Source organism: Molossus molossus, unplaced genomic scaffold, assembly GCF_014108415.1.
Source record: "Molossus molossus isolate mMolMol1 unplaced genomic scaffold, mMolMol1.p scaffold_m16_p_21, whole genome shotgun sequence".
In the NCBI taxonomy this organism is placed as follows: domain Eukaryota; kingdom Metazoa; phylum Chordata; class Mammalia; order Chiroptera; family Molossidae; genus Molossus; species Molossus molossus.
The window spans coordinates 19,341,183-19,362,377 of NW_023425357.1; the positions used below are offsets into that span (position 1 = coordinate 19,341,183).

Consider the following 21,195-nt stretch of genomic DNA (forward strand, 5'->3'; position numbering starts at 1 on the left):
CTTCCCTTTGAGGTCTAGCTCAAGCATTACCACTTTGGACTCTGTGGTTTTTCTATCACTTACGTAGGGTACTGTGCTGAATATTTACTAAAGCTAAAGAACATGTTTGCTCTGATACATAAGTTAGTGAGATTCCCCAGGCTCCAAAATTCAAGTGTCTTATCACTAACCACTCAAATGGAAAATGTGTGTTCACTTCCTGTTTTTGCTACTTTAGAAATACTCTTTTATCAGCTTTGTGTTTTCTCAATTATGTATTACTTTATTTCTATCTCTATTTCTGGAGAACTAACAAATCAAATAATTCAAGGTAGCTAGATGACTAAAAAAATCAAAGAATAATATATGATAGAGTTCTTAACTATAACATATATGTCGTTAAAAGATGTCAGATAGAAGGATCAGCTTAATCAGTGCAGTAGTGGATGTTCATATTTTAACAGCAGCTGAAACAAGCAATGCTTCTAAAATTTATCCCCATTAACAGGCAAGTAAATGAAAGTGAGAAAGTAAGTTGATATTTTATGAACATTATTATTCAGCTAGACTTTTAAGAATACAGTTTTTCAATTTTTAAATGAAAACTAGATTTCAGTAATAAAATTTTGAAGCAGGAAACATCTTAAATGTTACTCTGATATAGTTTATTTCAAGTATGAGGACGAGTTCTATTATATAGATCTTAGGAGAAGGAGGTGTTTGTGCTAGAAAATTATTTTATTCATCTTTCCCCTCAGTCATAAATAATATCTTCTTTACTATGATTTATTTTAGTGTAGTTGGTAATTTTTGAAGTGGTTTCTTGTTATTGGGCATATAGAATTAAACAAATAAAGATACATTGAAATCAAGTAAAAAACATATTTGGCAGAGAACTACTAACCACCCAGTTTTTCCCAGAAGATTTTAGAAAGGGAAATGTTTCAGAAGAGTGGCTTATTCTTGGAACATATTAAAGCCATTATCTATAAGTACTGATGTAACAGTTGGCTCTTATCAATCATTTGAAGATTCTTGGTAGTGAAGGTGTTTCCTAGGCTATAGCAGTTTTATCCAGGAGCTCACTGGGCTGAAATGAAGAGAGGTAGAGGTATTCCTGGTCCTGGCTTTGGTGACCTGCTGGCTGTGTGGCCTCTTGGTCAGTCAGTTGTCCTAAATCATCTTTCTTTTTGCGAGCCCCTGAGCCTGGTCCCGCTTCAGGCCTTTTAGCTACTTGCCTGGGCTTTCATTACGACACATTTGTACTTTCTCTTTACACAAATTTCCTTCCCTCTTGTTTCAGTTATATTAGTGTATTGGTTTTTATTTTATTCTTACTGATTTTAGAGAGAGGAGAAGGGAGAAGGAGAGAGAGAGAGAGAGAAAGAGAGAGAGAAACATCAATGTGAGAAAGGGAGGGGGGAAGAGAAGAGAGAGAAACATTGATAAGTTGCCTCCTATACACACCCTGACTGGGGAGCGAACCCACAACCTGGGCACGTGCCCTGACCCGGAATCTAATTGGCAACCTTTCTGTGCATGGGACAACATTCAGCCAGCTGAGTCTCACCAGCAAAGCTAGTGTATTGATTTTTAAAATTAGGTATTGCGCCCTGGCCGGTAGCTTAGTTAGAGTGTTGTCATCCCAATATGCTGAGTTTGTGGGTTCAGTCCTCCACCAGGGCACATATAAGAAACAACCAATGAATGCATAAATAGGTGGAACAACAAATTGATCTCTCTCTCCCAAATCAATAATAAAACATTTTTTAAGAATTAAAATTAGGGCCCTGGCCAGTTTTCTCAGTGGTTAGAGCATTGGCCCACAGACCAGAGAGTCCCGGGTTCAGTTCCCTCTAAGGACACGTACTTTGGTTGCAGTTTGTCCCTGGCCCCGTTTGGGGTCATGTGGGTGGCAACCAGTCAATGTGTGTCTCTCACATTGATGTTTCTCTCTTTCTCCCGCTCTATCTGAAGATAAATGCAAAAATGTCCTTGGGTTAGGATTAAAAAATTTAAAAAATTAAAATTAGGTATTGATTCGATTATAAAAATAGTTTAATGCAACTATAAATTTTATTAAAGGCTATGTGATCTAACTCATAAGATTTGAGAATTTCTAGTGTGCATCTTGAATGAAGAAAAGAAGAAAAGTTTGAACAAACAAAATTTTAAAAGGAAAAAGCACATTGTCCTTTTCTTTCTCATCTCAACATGGTCGAGCCTCATATTCCTTTGTCCCAGCTTCATCTGTCCTACATCGACATGCCTTTACACAGTCTAGATCCCAGCCCCATTTCTCCTCATTCCCTAGCTTACTCTGAGATGGGCCCTCCCATCCTTCCCAGTCCGCCTTTAGAGCACTGTTTCTGGCCGTGACTGGCTCATGCCCGGCCGAACAGAGGTGTACCCTTTTAGTCTTGGAGTCTTTCCAGTTGATGCAAATCCTGTCTTCATAGTCACCTTTCACTGTCTGTCCCTTCAGGCAATGGATTGATACCTAGCCCCTAAAATTTACACACACCTGCTGGTGCACTAGAAAGTAGTGGGACTTATGTGTGACATTTAGATGAAACAGTCTGCAGGACTGACCAGGGGGGTGAGAGGGAGAGGAGGAGGGTCACTTTATCTACCAGTACACTTTAAATGGATTGTGAATAGATACTTGCATGCATATAGATAATACACTTTATTTATTTATTTTTATCCTCACCCGAGGACATTTTTCTATTTTTTGTTCAGATAGAGCGGGAGGGAGAGAGAGGAAGAGAGAGAGAGAGAGAAACATCGATGTGAAGGGACACATCGAGTGGCTGCCACCCGCACGACCAACCAGGGCCGGGGACAAACTGCAACCGAGGTACATGCCCTTAGCGGGAACCGAACCCGGGTCTCTCCGGACCGCAGGTCGACGCTCCAACCGCTGAGCCAAACCGGCCAGGGCTAGATAATACACTTTAAAATTATGAAAATATTATTATAGAAAATTTGGAGGAAAGCTACTTAAAATTTCACCACCAATCACAATTATTTCTATCATTGCTATTAGTTTTGCTAATTTATTTTTAGTCTGTTTTTCTTTTACATCTTAAACAACTATAATCATGTTTCACATACAATTTATAAATTTTCAGCTGATACTATAAGTATTTTTTCATGGCTTTTGTTTGTTGTTTTGTGTGTGTGTGTGTGTGTGATTTTTTTTTTTGTTAATCCTCGCCCAAGGGTACCTTTTCATAGATACTTAGAGTGGAAGGAGGGTTGGGGGGAGAGAGAGAAACGTTGATGCGAGAGAGACCCATCGACTGGTTAACTCCTGTATGACCCCGACTGAGGCCAAGAATGGAACTACAACCCAGGTACATGCCTCCGACCAGAATCGAACTTGCTGCCCTTTTGTCCACGGGCCAACTCTCCCAACGGCTGAGCCAACCAGCCAGGGCCTTTTTTTTTTTTTTTTTTTAATTATGGTCTTTAATATAGCTCCAAAATTGAGAGCATGCTTATTCATCTTTGAATCCTAATTAAATATCCCATGACCCCACCCTCCACATTCGCCATTGTCACTTGATGTCTGTACAGAAAACCATTCTGCAGATGCCCTCCTGCCTTTCCGCTCCAGCAGGCTCCCTCGCCCCACTTTCAGAGCCCTGTCTAACGGCAGGTGTTGTTTCAGGGAGGGCAGCCTGGGGAGAATCTCACTGAGAGTGTGGTCGTAGAACTTTTAGACCATTGACTTGGTCCAGAGCTGCCCCGGTGGCAACGCTACAAGCTTCCCTGCATGTGGGTCGGTGGTGCTGACTTTATGTCGATTGGTGTGACGATTTCAGAGTCCTCACAAACGTCTCAGTCCTGGAGTTCAAATGCCTCTTTTATTTGAAAACAGCTGAATAATGTTCATCTGCTTTTCACATTTTCCTGTCCAGATATGAGTCACTTCCTGCTTTCAGTCCAGATGAGTTTTTGTTTTTTTTTTCCTTGTTTTTTGCTTCTTTTCGTAAATCCTAATATTATTCAGTTCTGGAACATTTAGGTACACATTGGTGTTCTGTGGCCAGGGAAAATGCTGACTAAGTTTTTCTGTAGTCATTGACTTTATATAACCTATTGTTTAAAAAAGTTAAAGATCTGGATTAGAGTGATGTGATTGTGGGCAAGTTTTTTTAAAATACTGGTTGGGAAAACATAATAAAAGCTGTTTATTTGCTGACAGTATGACTGAGGAAGTCAGACAGAAATAGTGACTAGTTTGAGGGAAAATAAGAGGTGTACAACCTCTAAATGTAATGTTTTCTTTGTTTTGCCAGAAAGGAAACAAATATTCTCATTTTTTAGAGTAATTCCTTCCTGTAAGGCGCTATTTTAAACTTAAAATACTCTAAACCAAATGGGTTCTAGTATCTCCCAAGATGCACATTGACCCTGATGCAACTTGATAAAAAGAGGGAGGTTTACGAGAGAATAATTTAGCAAGTGAATGGTCATTTCCCCATCAGACCATAACCTGTGTGAGTACAAGAACCCACCTGTCTGTTCACCGCTGTATTCCCAGTCTCTGGAATAATAAGACCTGGTCCAGAGCGGGAACTTCATAAGACATGTTGGTGAACGAATGATTGTTGGTTTAGAGCAGGGCTTGGCAACATTTTTTCTGCAAAGATCCAGATAGTAAATATTTTTGGCTTTGGGAGGCATATGGCGGTTCTGCTGTTGTGGGGTGGAAAGCAGCCATTGATGATACGTAAGCAAACAGTGTGGCTATGTGCCATTAGAGCCATTTACACAAATGGGCGGAGGGCAGCCTGCAACTTGCCAGCCCCTGGCTTAGAACAGCGCTGTCCAGTAGAACTCTGTGATGACTGACTGTTCTGTGTCTGTGCTGTACAGTATGGCAGCCACTAGCCACATGTTGTGACTTTTGACCACTTAGAATGTGGTTAGTGCAACTGAGGAATTAAGAGTTTAATTATATTCAGTTATAATTAATACAAATTTAAATGGTCACATGTGGTTAGTAGCTACAGTATTGGGTGGTAAAGGGTTAGAACCTCCCCCAAAGCATGTTGCATAGAGCAGTTCGTTTTCTCTTGGATATACATACACATTAGGGTAAGAAAGAGTTCTTTGGCCAAAATATTGGGAAATTGTTAATAAAAATATTTTTGTTGTGGAGCTTCTCAGAGCCTGTAATATGCTGAATGTATACGGACAGTCTATGAGAAAGTTTTTCATCCAAACTTTTTGACCATGAACGTTTTTGAAAGTGGCCCTAAACATCTTGCAAAACTGATGTTCCTTGGAGAAGACTTTGGGAAACATTTGTGTGGTAGACCAGGAGATCGGGAATCTGTAGGAATTGTAACAGTAATTTTGATATGTTATAAGTATTTCATATTGGACAGTTAGGTTGAAAGATCTGTAGAAATCCTCATAGGACACTGCCATATGTTCTCTAGAAATAGTAAAAAATAATAGAGGAAGATATGTCTAAGGTATCATTTTATTTTTGAGGAGAAAAAAACATACCCATGTGTGAAGGGGCGTTATGAAGAGACTGATAACTTTAAATCCTCTCTCTAATGGCAGTCTGTCTTTTCTGTCATTGTCTGTCTGTGCAGCCAATCTGTCTGTAGAGGCAGCATTAGGACTCGTCACTGTTTATCCTATAACTGCTGTCCTGTTCAACTCCAGCCTTACCCTGTCGGGGAAGGACGAGATCGTGCTCTGTTGACAAGAAGATCCAATAAGAGGCTCTGGGCAGCTGTGTCTAAAACAGTAACAGTGGAAAACGTTGAGCATTAGTTCTTCAGAAATTGGAACAGATCATAGCTAATCTTCAGTTATAATTAGAGTTTATACTTGGGTGCATTTAAATGAACTTATGTTCTCTTTTCAAGGACTGTTCTCTTCCTTTTCTATGATTTGTATTTATTTTTTTGCCTGTTTTTCTTGCTTTACTTTTAAGTTCACCCTCCATTCCTGAGCATGACAGCTTTTTGCCTTCCTCTTAAGTTTCTCATTCCAGGTGAACACACCGCAGAAGAGACTGAACGGCACTGGGCATTGAAAGCCTTATTTTGAAAATTGCTAAAATATCAAATGCTAAAATAATATGTATTAAAGGTTTTATTTCATTTTTATAATTTTGTTTGTTGTTTGTTGTTTTTGTGTTTTTTTTTTTACTTTTACAGTGAGTGTTGAAAAGATAGACCTGAAGGGATTATCACACAAAAAAAATGAAAGAAATGTTGAATGTTCCTTTGAGGTAAGATGCTAAGTTTTTTTCCCCTTTTCTCCTCTAAGGGATAGGAAAGAAATATTTACTATGACTTGATAGTTCTATTTATCTGAATAAAAGATGGGCCTTTTTGCAAAGCACTGCCAGTGCTGTGGGAGACAGCAAGCTGGGGCTGGGCCCGTGGGTGGGCCATCTCCAGGGCGGGGCTCACTCCCTGGCCTCAGCGGCCTCCGTGAGGGGGAGGGGCCAGACCCTGGAACAACCTGGAGTTAACAGTCCAGTTCTAACCCTGTTAGCCACATGACTGAGGACAGTGCTGAACTTCTGTGCCCCAACACCTCCAGTCGGTAAAGGAGGAGGGGTTTGGGGGAGAATTAAATGAGACAACCCCTTGAAGCACTCAGCATGAGATCTGGATATAGTAAAAGCCTGCAAATGAAAGCTGTTCTTCTCTACCCACTAGATGACAAGAGCTTCTTGGTCTGTGTGGTGAATGTTCTCTAGACTGACATGCTCAGCCGCTGGTAGTTGGTTACCTAAGTTGGCTTAAGTGGAGAATCGTGAAAATGGAGACATACTGTATACTACGATTAGAGATCCTCAATAACAGTGGCTTAAACAACATCGGGGTATACTGGGAGGTGGCCAGGTGCTGGTATGACAGTTAGGCTCTCTAAAATTCTTAGGGTCCAGCCTCCCTCCAGTTGACTGCTTTGGCATCCTTAGGACGTGCCTTAGCCTCATGGCCCAAGATTGCAGCTAGGGCTCCTGTTCTCACATTTTCATTCCACATAGCAAGATACAGGATGAAGAGAAGGGGAAAGGTTTTATCTTTCTTTTAAGGAACATTCCTAAAAGCAGATTCTAGACACTTCTTATGTTTTGTTGACCAGAACTTAGTTTCTTGGTCCCACTTAGCTGTGAAAGAGGCTGGGAAATGAATTTGGGTGGCCGTGCCCCTGAGGTTCTATTACGTGCCTAGCATGTTGTGTGAGGTTCTCCTTTGACTCCGCGCCTGATTACTGTTTGGTAAGGAAAATCTGCTTCCTGCATTATTGGGGAATGTTCTCGGGAACAAAAACTTCTGCTTAATATTTAGTATATATACTATGTGCAGTTTACTAGTTTTTCAAAGAGTGTAGCTGCATGAAAATACTTTAAATACTTTTTTCACTAAAAGGATAAAATCTTTATTTGATTTGGGATGTGTGGCTTTGTAAGAATTATTTGTTAAGCTATAGATATCTTTTCAAAATGTACGGGAAAGTGGTTAGGTTTTAGAGATTGCTGAAGCTTGCGACTAGCACCCAAGTCTCAGCAGCCAGAGAACCTCGAATCCCAGCGTCATCCAGGCCTATTAAGCACCAGGAGCCCAGCAAGTCTCTAGACCCTGGACACTGTCTCTTCTCCACTCTCTGCCCTTTGCTGTCGGGCGTGCCCTGAGGGGCTGTTGGTGACCATCCTCTGCCTGCATATGGCCTACCCACTTAGGAAACTGCTGAACAGGGGCGTGTCTGGGGTGCTTGGACCCACTCACCCATCTTGGCTTTGATTTGCCCATCTTCAGTTCTGTTATTTGTGGGAGGGAATCCGGATTGTGCAGCTTGAGATGCAGAAACCTCCACAACACACCTGCTTGCTGCTACTCACAGAAATGAGCTTTGGCAAAATAGACACTTGGTCTGTCATGGCCTCTCCTCAGAGGAGAGGGTTAGGATCAGGAGGAGGAGGCAGCAGCAGACTGGTGGGGATGGGGACCCGTACCTGAGTCCTGTGAAATAGTGCTGCACTGGACTAGGGACTGTTGCTTAGTGTTGACACTGATGGCTGTTACACAGGGTTAGATGTTCCATTTAAGATGTTTTTACCCCCAGTGGTTAAGCTTAAGTGTCTGAAAAGCTGACTTTTCCTCATGTGATAACTGATAAAAATATTCTTGTGTTTAGGAAAGTGATAATTCTCTACTCAGCAGTCCAACTAGCTATTTTTTAAAAATATGTTTTTATTGATTTTTTAGAGAGAGAGAATGGGGGAGAGATATAAACATCAATGTGAGAGAGAAACATTCATTGACTGGCTGCCTCCCGCACACCCCTTGCTGGGGATCGAGTCCGCAACCTGGGCATGTGCCCTGACCAGGAATTGAACCGGGATCTCTCAGTCCATGTGATGATGCTCTATCCACTGAGCCACACCGGACATGCGAACTAGCTATTTTTTTTTTTTTTTGAGGTGCGAACTTGATATGCCCAAAGGAATTTGCATAGTCCAAACTGCATTTGTTGGATGGTATTCAAGGCACAAAGGAAAGATATAACCAACATTTTTAAGAAATGTATCTTATTTACAAAACACACCATTAATTTGCACAGCTTCAACTGTGTGCTTACGTGCTGGTGAGCTGTAGTCTTCTGTTAAATAAGCTGCTGCTTATAGGATACAGATATGTATTATTTACGTGTGAGTCAAGTGGAACCACCTTATGGTTTTGTAGCTCCTGGCGTTTCGCCACGGTCACTCTGGCTAGCTGTTGCCAGACCCTACTGCTCTAGAAAGGGAGAATCGGCGCGCTGCAGGACAAGAAGACAGCAGCGTAGCTTTCAGCCTCTTGTCATTTCAGTGACCCCCTCCCTCAAAAATAAGTCAAGTAGGATTTCTCTGTTCTTGGAATTAGCAAGTTGATTCTAAAATTTATATGGGAAGAACTATAGAGTAGACGAAATGATTTGGAAAAGAAGAGTAAAGTTGGAAGACTCACACTACCTGGTTTTAAGATTCACTGTTAAACCACAGGAATCCTGACACTGTGGCGTTGCTTAAAGGGTAAAGGCATCGATCGACACAGAACAGAGTCCAGAATTAGACTCAGATGGAAGTGGTCCATTGATTTTCGACAGTGGTTCAAAGCCAGTTCAATGAAGAAAGGATTTTTTTTCAGCAAATGGTTCTGGAACGGACATCCATACACAAAAACATGAGCCTTAACCAAATCTCACCTCTTAAACAGAAAGTAACTTCAAATTGATTATAGACCTAAATGTAGAACCTGAAACTACAAAACTCCTAGAAGAAAGCATAGGAGAAAACTTTGTGACTTAAATGAGGCAAAGATTTTTTTGGATACATTTTGGATGCAGTACCCAAAAATTCATGAAAGACAAATAAACATATTAGACTTCATCAAACTTTAAAACTTGCTCTTCAGAAGGCACTGTTAAGAAAATGAAAAGACAAGGCATAGACTAGGAGAAAATAGTTGCAAATTATATATCTGATAAATTATTTGTATTCAAAAATATATAAAGAACTTTCCAACTCAATAATAAGAAAATAATCCAATAAAATGAGCCAAAGATTTGAACATATACTTCACCAAGGAAGATGTATGGATGTAAAGGGCACACGTGAACAGATGTTCAGCATCATTAGTCATTTAGAAAATACCAGTTAAAACCACAGTGAGGTTAACAATACTAGATGCCTATTGGAAAGGCTAAAATTAAAAAGACTGACCATACCAAGTGTTGGCAGGTGTCTGGAAGAACTGGAGCTTTCCTACACTGCTGGTCGAATGTAAAATGATAAAAGTACTTTGGAAAACAGTTTGGCAGTTTTTTAAAAAGTTAAACATACTCCTAGGTATTTACTCAGAGTAAATGAAAGCATATGTTCATACAAAGATTTTTACATGATTATTCATAGCAGCCTTGTATTTAACACCCCAAATGTCCCTCCACAGGAGAATGGATAAACAAACTTTGGTATCATATTTATCCAGTGGAGTGAACTATTGATACGCTTAGCAATATAAATGAAATTCAGTTATGCTGTGTGAAAGAAACCAGACACTACCCCAACCAAAAAAAAACAGTATATAAAAAGAGTCCAGTTACATAACATTCTAGAAAATGCAAACTACAGTGACAGAAAGCAGATCACTAGCTTCCTGGGGAGGGGCAGGAGGAAACTTGGGGGTGAAGGATATGTTCATTATACTGATTGGAGTGGTGATTTCATCATGGGTATATACATATGTTGAAACATCAAATTGTGCCCTTTAAATATGTGCAGTTCACTGTCAGTTATAAGTTAATAAAACTGTCCTGGCTGGTATGGCTCAGTGGTAAGAGCCAAAGAGTCCTGGGTTCGATTGTGGCCAAGGGCACGTACCTTGGTTGCGATTTGTCCCTGGCTCCTATTGGGGTTGTGCAGGAGGCAGCCAATCGATGTGTCTCTCTCACATCCATGTTGCGCGCGCGCTCGCCCTCCCTCCCTCCCTCCCTCCAAAGATTAATGTAAAAAAAAAAAGTTAATAAAACCTACAAAAAATTACCTGCCTAAAATTAAATCTTTCCTTTTTTCTACAGAACTGTAACTAATAAAGATTAAATAGTCCTTAACATAGGTTGTCCTTTGTATATGGAAATAAATTGCTATTATACTGCGACCATAACAATTAAAATATCTTATTAGGAGTGTCTGTCATCCTTGATGAGATGTATCAGTCTGTTGCTAACACTATAGAAAGACTCTGAAATATTTTTTCCTGAAAGCCTTTACTTATTCAGGGAAAAGTCAATGACTTTCTGCCCTACCAATTTTCTCAGCTTTGTTTATCTCTAGTTTTGATTTTTATGTGCCGTTGTTTTCCAGGATACAAATTAAGGTTACTTTTTTGAGGAAGACCTAACCCCAGATCAGGATGATTTCAAGATACACAAATGTAGTACAAATAGAAGTTTGAGTTTCCTGTTCTTTTCCATGGAAATGGTTTTGTTTTTGCTGAAGCTGTAATTGCTAGTTACTAGTTACTGAGGAAACCAAATCAGTATACAGGAAGCAAGCTACAGAATAAAATTAGTATGTACATGTGAAATGTCCAAATTTAACAGCTTTTCCAAATTCACTGTTGAGAAACTGGAATAACTAAAATAAACTAATGAAAAGGTTTTCTTTAGTAATTACACATAAACGAAAGGAAAAAAAATCAAAAGGCTCTCCAAACCCTTGAAACACCTACTAGATTGTAGAACTTTATTAACTGTAAAAAGAACTATAGAGCCCTGGCCAGGGTGGCCCAGTTGGATGATGTCCTGTGCACCAGGAGGTTGCCAGTTCAATTCCAGTCAGGGCACATGCCCAGGTTTTGGGCTTGATCCCTGGTGGGGGGCATGCAGGAGGCAGCCAATCAATGTTGCACCTTCACATTGATGTTTCTTTTTTTAATGTTTTTATTGATTTTTTTTTTTGGAGAGGAAGGGAAAGAGAGAAACATTGATGTGAGAGAGACACATCTATTGGCTGCATCCTGCATGCCCCCTACTGGGGATTGAGCCTGCAACCCGGGCATGTGCCCTGACTGGGAATTAAACTGGGACTTCTCAGTCCGTGGGACAACACTCAATCCACTGAGCCACACCGGCCAGGCTAGTAAATTATCTTAAAAAAAAAAAAAAAAAAGAACTATAGAATGCTATTTGTAAAAAAAACCAAAAAACGTTTTTATGCCATTCTTCCTTAAGAACCTAGACATTATATTTATTTTAGCATCTTTTTTTTAAATTAAATTTTTCATTTCAAAATAATCTTAACCGCTCTAAATATTTGAACACTGTTAGCAAAGGATGAATCTTGGTGACTATTTTTATTATTATTGATTTTAGAGAGAGAGGGAGGCAGAGGGAGAGAGAGAGAAACACTGATCGCACATGTGCCCCTACCAGGATTGAACCTGCAACCTGGGTATGGGCCCTGACCCGGAATCAAACTGGTGACTTTTTGGTGCATGGGATGAAGCTCCAGCCAACTGAACCAGGTGGGCTAGGGCTTGACAACTATTTTTTAATTTAGTTTTTGTTTTCATCAGCTATATATGTGTGTGCAGAGTTTAAAGAGTCCAGTAGTTCTGCATAGCTTGCCAGGAGTTGCAAGGATCTGTTTCTTCTCATACATGCCTTAGTGGTTGTATGATAATTAGTGTTACTATGTGAAGGTTGTTGATACCAAAGCCATAAGGTATATGCTTAGTATTTTTCCATTCCAACATCGTGTTTTCCCTGGAGTTAAGTGTCTCTTTTTGTTTGTTTTTTTACTCAGGGGTAAGTACTCACAAAAAGTACTCATAAGGTTTTTCCTGCGTGTCCAAAACTCCCCTCGTTGAGATGTGTCCAGTACCCTAGTTTTATCTTTGGAGCTGTGGCTGTGCTCTGACCTGGACTCAAAGTCTTCGTCCCTGTACGCAGTTCTTATCACCACCTGGAGGTTCTTTCCTCCCAGCTCTGGTCCCCTGTTCTTGGGTCTTAGGTCATCTTTAGTCTTAAGTTAGTCTTGGTTTAGTAGTTTTGTAGTCGCTTCTTAGAAAGGGTACTTGGGAAGTACTGTTTATGAGACTTCCCATGTCTCTTCGGACGTACCTTTATTTACCCTGACGTTGGGAATACGATTCCGAGTTGTATCTTTCTCCTTAGGACTGAGAGCCCTGCCTGTTGACTGGAGTATGATGTTGGGAATCAGGACTCTGTTTTGGCTCCTGATCCTGCTATGACCTGTTTTATGGTCTCTAGCAGTTTTCAGGGTTTTCTTAGCCCAAGTATTTGCATATTGCTCAGAGACTTGCTTGGGTGTAGGTCTGTGGTCATCATATGCAGAGGTTTAGTGGGCCCTTCAGTCTAAAAACTCACCTCCATCCATTTGGGGACCTTTTCTTGAATTATTCCTTTTGATATCTTCTGTTCCATTTTTCTGTTTTCTTGTTTTGGAACTCCTTTTATCTTCATGTTGGGCCTCAAAACTGGTCCTTTGCGTTTTTCCCCCCCTCTTATTTTCTTCCCTTTTTATTTATTTATATTTATTTATTTATTTTTATTTATTTATTTATTTACTCTATGGAAGATTACCCCATCTTCCATCTTTTGAATAGAATTGTTTGCTTTTGTTATTCTATTTTTCATTTCAAAGAACACTTGTTCTGTGACAACTTTTTTCATAGCATCTTGTTCTTAGTTATGCTTTCTTAGTTCACTGAGAATGTCAATGATACTTGTAATTTTTAAAAAGTTTTCTTTTCCATGCATGGTCTGTGCTTCCTACAGGCTGCCATGTTCTGTGTGACTGCGTTGCCCATGTTTGAGGGTGGTTTGGGTCTTCTCAGAGGCCTGGCTGTAGGTGTGGTGGCACTGGGTCTCCTGCCCACCTTAGAGATGTGTCGTGAGCAGCGCACAGGAGCCTCTGGCTGGGCAGATTCCTGTGGAGGGCAAAGACAGTGTCACTCCACGTGCTTCGTAGTGTGATGTGGAAAAACACGACTGTTGAAAACTGAGTTGAAAAGTGAGTCAGAATTAAAGTGTGAAGAAACCCTAAGTGTATATTTATTTTGTGCATATTTTGCTTTTTGCTTATGCTTAAGATGCATTAAATCTGTCTCAGTAGGGCCAAGTAGCTCTTTGAGTAAGTGGTAGGAAAAGACTGTTTTCTTGGTATGTAAAATAATGGTGCAGCTCACAGTTGATGCCACCTTGGATTTGACGAGGCATGTGTGTCTCTAGCATGTGGCATGGCATGAGGCTTTCTCTCGTATTCACTCCCCTCTGCAGCCTGTCCCTTCATCTGGTGCAGGGGAATGGATTGGCAAGTGAGGCAGAGGCAGAAGATGTGAGGGTGAATCATTCTGCATCTGCAGAGCACAGTGGTGCTGGACTCAGCCTGGAAGTGAGCTCATTTCCAGTCCTTACTCCTTGTTTGCCTACAGTTGAAGTATCAACTCCATTTGGAAGTCAAAGAAAAACATTTCTGGAACAGACTACCTAGGACAGTTGTACAGTTGTACCTGTGTAAAGGTACATCACTGTTGGGGATGCAGATTGTCTGTTTCAACATAACATAGTCTGTCCATGCTACCCTGACTGTTTGGGTGTTGGAGTTCATGTTTTAGTTGGATAAGGATGTGATATGAAGGTGGGAGGAAAGAGAAAAGATTCAAACTAGAAACACTGTTACCATACTGTAAGAGTTGTAAGGAAAAATACATTTTCCACATCTTTTACTTTGTAAAACACAAGATGTCAACAATGCTTTGAGTAAAACATCTAATATCTGGAAAGTTTTCACCTTTAATCATAGATGTTACTTGTGTTTTATGTGGGTAGCAGCTTCCACCACCACCGTTACCACTAGACTTCTTTTTAATGTTGTTATAAGATTTGATTATTTTAGACAAAAACAGTTCGGGTATTTTCATTTTGGTGTAGGTAGATTTTAGATGGCAAGGCACGTTCATTCAGAGAAGGCCCGTGCTTGCCTTGTCGGTGAATTCCCGTAGGTGTTGGGGTTCAAGTAAGAAGATGGTCCTTTCCTCAGTTAGCTGTGTTCAATGGGAGCTTGATGAAACAGACGCTCAGTGATTTCTGTGTGGTGTGACACGGCAGAGAGGGGACTCAGTGCGTTTCAGCAGCCGGGAGGGGAGGTGCAGTCCCTGCAGGCCGAAGGGCCCTCAGCATGCACGACGAGGGTGGGGCAGGAGTGCTTGCTCTGAATCAGCGTAAATATGATGCTTTATTTTGGTAATTTAATGTACTTGGTCATTATATTTCCTGACTTGAAATCTTCCGATGGCTTCTTCTGGGTCTTAAAGTTTTTGTTTTGTGGTTTAACCCTTCTTGTTCTGGTCCCTTCTTCCCCCTCATCTCCTCTGTCCCCTTATCTCATTCCTTCAACGGACTTCTGACCTGCCCCTCCGAGAGCAGCTCCTGCCCTCCCCACGCAGGACGCCCTCCCTGACCTTCACTTAGCACCTCAGGTGGAAACGTTGTGAGGCTTGCTGAGGAAAACCTGAAGAAAGAGACCAGTCCTCTCGCCCAGGGAGCTTACAGTCCATTTGGAAGGAAAAACAGACATTGTAGAACTTTTCCAGACAGCCCTTCTGAGGATTGCTCCCCAAATCCTCCCTACACTCCCCACCGTGAAAGACGCCTCTCTGCTGTTGAGTACTGAGGCCCCGGCCTGTCGTCGTGGTGTACTCCCTCGGGCCCCATCCTGCGAGATCCCTGCGGGCAGGGCACAGACAAGCACAAGTGTGGGCGCCTGGGCTGGTTGCTGGTACTGTCTTGACTCGCATCCGGTGTCACACGCTGCCCTAAGGAGAAGAGGTCCACTGGAGGCCAGCGTGTGCTGGCCTCACGAGTCCTAATTGTCAGGGTTTGCTGGAACTGTGAGGAGCAAGCCTCAGACTCCATGTCTGAGTAGTTTGGTGATATTTGAATAATTGCACAAAACACAGAGTTAAGCTTTGGACCTGAGTACATGCTCTTTCTCTGACAAGTCAAGGGGCGTGGAAACGCCATTCACAAGGTGCACAGTACACGCGGGCCTGCTCTGTTCACCGCACCTGCGCCAGCAGGAACGCCTGGACGAGCGTGCTGTGGATTACCCACGTGGCGTCTGTTTCTAAGGCTTGTTTGTTTGTTTGTTTGTTTTTAAGGTCTTGTGGTCTGACTCTTCAGTAACATCAGTAACCAAATCTTCCTCTGAAGTGACTGAATTTATTTCAAAGGTAAGGTGATTAAGGACTCCTCTAAAAATGAGAGGCTCACCCTGGCCGGTTTGGCTCAGTGATTAGAGTGTTTGCCCGCAGACCAGAGAGACCCGGGTTCGGTTCCCGCTAAGGGCACGTGCCTCGGTTGCATTTTGTCCCCAGCCCCGGTTGGGGTCGTGTGGGTGGCAGCCACTCGATGTGTCTCTCTCACGTCGATGTTTCTTTCTCTCTCTCTTCCTCCTTCTCTCCCTCCCACTCTGTCTGAAGATAAATGCAAGAATGTCCTTGGGTGAGGATAAAAAAATAAATAAAAAATATAAAAAATTAGCTTAAAAAAAAACACAGCTAAATAAAAATGAGAGGCTCTCGTTCCCCTGTGGTTGGTAATACAGCAGAGTGATTTCGGAGGATGCCTTCCTTCAGCTAGCACAGTGAGCGAACGCAGTGCCCGGAATTTGTGCTGGTCCACAGGCAGTCCAAGGCCTGCGTCTCATGGTGTGTGGCAGTGACACGTGGTCCTCAACACCACGGTCTGTGCTCCTTGCAGTTGGTGGGAATGAGATGAGGCGAAAGGTGCAGCTGCGCAGGTGACCGAGTGGCCAGGTTTGATCTGGCTGCTCTTCCGCAGAGGCTGAAGGAGAGATGCACACAGGCTGCTGAGTGGTCAGGGGCTCCTCCTCGTCCCACCTTAACCGGTTTTATACTAGATTTTTCCGTTTATATTTTAATTGATTCAACAAATATTATTTGAACAAAGGGTTCCACTACTAAATAATCACCTCTTTACCTACATATACTTGTGTACATGTATGCATACCTACATGTATTTAACGTGTCTCCAAAGTGAGTCTGACATTTTCATTATAAAATCAAGGACACAGTCCTGTAGGAGAAAAGTCCCGTTGATGGGTCCTGTTTTAAAAGGTTGGACAGAAGGTGGTTTGATTCTGGTTGTCCCTTCGGCCTTTCAGGCACAGAAGAGCACCACAGTGCCGTGCTCTCTAGGGTTACTGATCCCTGGAGTTCATTTTTCCTCTGTGACACTGAGAGCAGAGTTTCCTCTCCTTTGTGTCTAGCCTCTCGTTTTGTAAAAACAAAAACAGTTTCTCTGGATTCCCTGATGCTGGTGGGAACTTTGACTTGCATTGGTCTTTTGTCTGGGTGTTTATAGTGGCGCATGTTCTTGGATGTCTGGTTTGCTGTCTTTCTTTCATTTTGGAAAATTGTCCATTATCTTTTCAGCTGTTTCTTCCGTCCGCTCACTTGTACTTCTCCTGGACTTCAGTTACATGTGCTCGACCTTTGACCTTCTCCACGGCTCTGGGTGCTCATGGTTTTCCTTACTCTTCGCACTCTGTTTCAGTTGGGTAATTTCTACTGCCCTGTCTTTCAGTTTATTGATGTTACTCCTGAGCTCTGCCTGGGCTGCTAAGGAGCCAGTTGAATTTCTTGAAGTCTTCATCTCTGATACCATGGTTTTCTTGTTTGTTGGGGAAGAGGGATGGTTTTTTTCCTAGCTTTTCTGTTTGACATGTCTTTTAATCAACTTTCCATCTCTGCTGAAATTTCCCACTTATTCATGTTAGCCTTCTTTTAAAAAATAAATATGTTGCCCTGGCCGGTTTGGCTCAGCGGTTAGAGCGTCGGCCTGCGGTCCTGAGAGACCCGGGTTCGGTTCCCGCTAAGGGCGCGTACCTCGGTTGCAGTTTGTCCCCGGCCCTGGTTGGTTGTGCGGGTGGCAGCCACTCGATGTGTTCCTTTCACATCGATGTTTCTCTCTCTCTCTCTCTGTTCCTCTCTCTCCCTCCCACTCTGAACAAAAAATGGAAAAATGTCCTCGGGTGAGGAAAAAAACAAAATAAAAAATAAATATGTTAATCATAATTATTTTAAAGTCCCTGTCTGGTAGCTAGTTCCAGCATTTGGGTTGATTTTGAGTCTGGTTCTGCTGATTATCTTGACACTTTTTTTTATTCTCCCTTTTTCTTGGAGTATGCCTTACAGTTTGTGATTGAATGCTAGAAGTCATGTCTAGAAAATACAGAGAAGGAGGGAGGTTGTGTTCTGCCTGGAAATGGGCACACTGCTGCTCTGTCAGGCTGTCAGTGGGGTCCTCGAGTCGGTCGGTCCGGGGTTGGGCTGGGTTTACTGTCACGTGGTTCCCTTCAATGTGCCGGCCGACAGGTTTCTCTAGGAAAGGGCTCTGGTACCTTGAGCCCCCGTGGGGCCTGGAGGGTAGGAAGGCCTGGAGGGTAGGAAGGCTCTGCTCAGTGGTCCTGCTTCACACACAGCTATCAGCAGTCTTATGTGGCTGTGGCACAGAGGGTTCTCCCCACTCTGCTGACCCCTCAACCCCACCCCAACCTCCACCTCTGGAGACAGCTGTTACTTGTTGCCTGGTGATGGACTTGGGGTAGGGTAAGGAGGAATCTCCCTCCTCCTGGGCCAGCCCTAGGCCCAGACATAAGGCCTTTGGCAGGGGCTCTTTCTCAGCCTCCCTGCCCCTTCATTGTCTGGCAGCAGCTGACCTCCGCCTTGTGACGGTGCAGGATCCTTGACCCAGGAGAGCCTCTTCCTCAGGGCCAGAGGGATTTTATCGCTTTTACCTTCCTGAAGGCAGGGTATCTTTGCCCGTGGCCTGGTGCCAGGAGGACTTCTCCTCGTCCCCCAAAACTTGGGGACTTTGCTTGGGCTCTTGAGAGTAGGAGTAGTCTTGTTCCTCCCCCAGCAGCTTAAGGGCTTTTGTCTTGGATTGAGTGAAGGCTCCCAGGGAAGGCACAGGGTTTTCCTGCCTAGCCCCCAAGGGGGGCCAGCGCACACTGGCCCTTGTGCAGGCTCTCTCCATCTCCTGCCTGTGGAAGAGAGCTGGGCAATGAGGGCACACTCCCCTTGTGTCCAGGGCTCCTGGCTGGTGCTGTCTGGCCCTCACTCACCCTGTTGCGATGTGTCCGTCTTGGCCAGTCTCTTCTACCTGCTTATCTGGCGGCCACCACCTTCTAGTGCTGAGACAGTTCATGTGCCCTGTCTCTCCTCAAAGAAACAGGTGCCTCTTGAAATTCAGTTCAGGTGGTGGCCTTACAGTTCAGCTCTCTGTTGGGCTCAAGGAAAGGTATGATTGTGCAGAATATCAAGCTTTTTCTTGATACTATGGTGGGAGTGTGATGTTCTTGTGGCTTTCTACATCCCAAGTGGACGTAGCTAATAGAATGGTATTTTGTATCATACCAGCAGATGTCCCCATCTAATACCTGCCCATGTTTTACTTACATGGAAGAGTTCTGGTTTTATAAAATTAATTTTGACATACTTTTTGTGCTTTTTCATTTATTTCAGTTATCTCAGCTATACCCTGAAGAAAATTTGGAGAAATTCATTCCTTGCTTAGCTGGCCCAGATTCGTTTTATGTAGAGCGAAACCACATGGATCTGGAAGCGGACCTGAGGTAACCCTCCACCCCACCGCAGGGCCGTGGGGCGCAGCACCGCCAGTGGCAGTGTGACCGATGGCCACCCAAGTGTGGGCGGGGTTGGGCAGGTCCAGGCATCTGAAGAGCTCTTGAGGTTACACATTACTCTTGATGGTTCGAGTCTCCACTTTGTTTCTAGGGATTTTCATCAGTTATGGGCAATTTGAAGACTTAATGACTGAGGAGATATGAGCAAAGGAATTTCAAAGTATATGCTACTTGCCCTGGCCGGGTAGCTCAGTTGGTCAGAGGGTTATCCTGATAGCCAAGGTTGTGGGTTTGATCTTTGGTCAGGGCACATACAAGAAGCAGTCAATAAATGCATCAGTAAGTGGAACAACAGATCACTACTTCTTCCTCCCTCTTTCTCACTCCCTCCTGTTTTCCCCCTGCCTCTCCCTTCGCTCCCTTCCTCATTCTAAAATCAATCAATAAATAAAAAATCAAAGTATATGCTACCATTTAATGTAATTTTGACAGACTTATACAATTATAACTACTATTTCTGCCCTATAGTTGAAAGTTAGACTGTTCCAGAAGCTAATACAAAGCCTCGTACGCCAGGTGTCTCTGGCTCTGGATCCTGTCCTGGCAGCTGGTTTTATGAATGTGCAGGGAGGCGCAGGCCTGCCGCCTGGCTTCAGAGTGGGCGCCGGCCTCTTAGCACCTGCCGCCTGGTTGCAGCACAGTGGCTGCAGCTTCTCAGTGACTGCGGTGGAGCTGACTGCGGGCACCTTAGAGCTCACCCACTGCACTGTGGGCCCTGCAAGGCTCGTCCATACGCTGTAAGGGGAGGGGCGTGGGAAACAGTATGAATCATGATAAGGATTAAATTGAATTAAATCAGGACGAATACAGATAAAGCATTTCTGTTTACTTTTTTCTCTAATACATATTTCTCTTAATTGAAGATTAAAATTTCTCTTCGGATATTTGGTAATTTTAATGCTGATAAACCCCTCGGTTTAATTTTTAGGTATTTGGCTTCATTACCTTCTCATGTACTGAAAAATGACCACGTGAAGAAGTTTTTCAGCACTTCATCTCCCACCCAACAGCTTCAAAGTCCAAGTAAGTTTGTCAAACGTGATTAAATAAAAATGAGAACATTTTTATTGTCCATAAATATTACGATACTTATTTTAACTCATAGGTCCTGGCAACCTTTCCCTTTCTAAAGTCGGAACCATGATGGGCGTGTCTGGAAGGTGAGACTTGTACTATGTGACCAACACTTTTTAGACTGGCATTATTACTTTTGGTTGTGTGTAAATAATTGTTTCTAGAGTTAAATCATTCTCAATCTTAGTCTTCAGTAATGTTGAGAGAGGAATTGTATAGAAGAAAAGATTTCTCAAAAGAAAAAGAAGTGGATCTTTGAGCCACTGTAATTGTAATTCCCAGAAACCCTATTGCAAATGCCACTTTCTGGGCCCTTTTCATTCTAGGAAACGAGAACTTTTGAGAATCTTCATTTTTACAAGCTCCCACAGGTGACTCGGCCCATGATGCAGAGTGCTGTGTCAGGGTCCTCTGTTCTCGTGAGGCCGGTGCTCTGGTGACAGAAAGGCTCCCTGCTTGTCTAGCAGCTGACGTTTTAGTGGGCTGACATCACGGAGAGCATGTGCGTGCACACACATGGTTGTGTGAAGGGCTAGGCAGTTAATGAGGTTTGGAAAGTGTTGACTTTCTTCTTGACTGCGTACCACTCAGCCTGGTACGTTGTGAGCACAGTGAGTCTGTACAGGTCTGTGGTTTAGGGTGGAAGGGGCGAGGACAGAAAGTAGAATGCTTTTTGTTCCTTCCAGTTTCTAGGATTTTTTATTTTAAATAAATTTGAGTGTTAAAGATTTAGGAGTCAGTTTTAATTTAGGATTGTGTCAGTATCATCCTGTGATACAAGTAACAGAAAGAAACTAGGCATCTCAGCCATAAGTCTGGTTGTGACACACACATATGTACGTACATGGATATACACGTGT

At 42.7% G+C, this 21,195-nt stretch overlaps 1 protein-coding gene across 1 annotated transcript in view; it reads left to right on the plus strand.

Moving 5' to 3' along the window:
• The window catches only part of ZCCHC14 (zinc finger CCHC-type containing 14), a 59,517-nt gene that overhangs the window by 30,755 nt on the left and 7,567 nt on the right, over nucleotides 1–21,195 (plus strand). Inside the window, exons 3-7 of the mRNA XM_036275465.1 lie at nucleotides 6,171–6,244; nucleotides 15,693–15,764; nucleotides 19,080–19,189; nucleotides 20,190–20,284; nucleotides 20,367–20,421. Of these exons, the coding sequence (XP_036131358.1) occupies nucleotides 6,171–6,244; nucleotides 15,693–15,764; nucleotides 19,080–19,189; nucleotides 20,190–20,284; nucleotides 20,367–20,421 (406 nt within the window). The remainder of the gene's footprint in view (nucleotides 1–6,170; nucleotides 6,245–15,692; nucleotides 15,765–19,079; nucleotides 19,190–20,189; nucleotides 20,285–20,366; nucleotides 20,422–21,195) is intronic.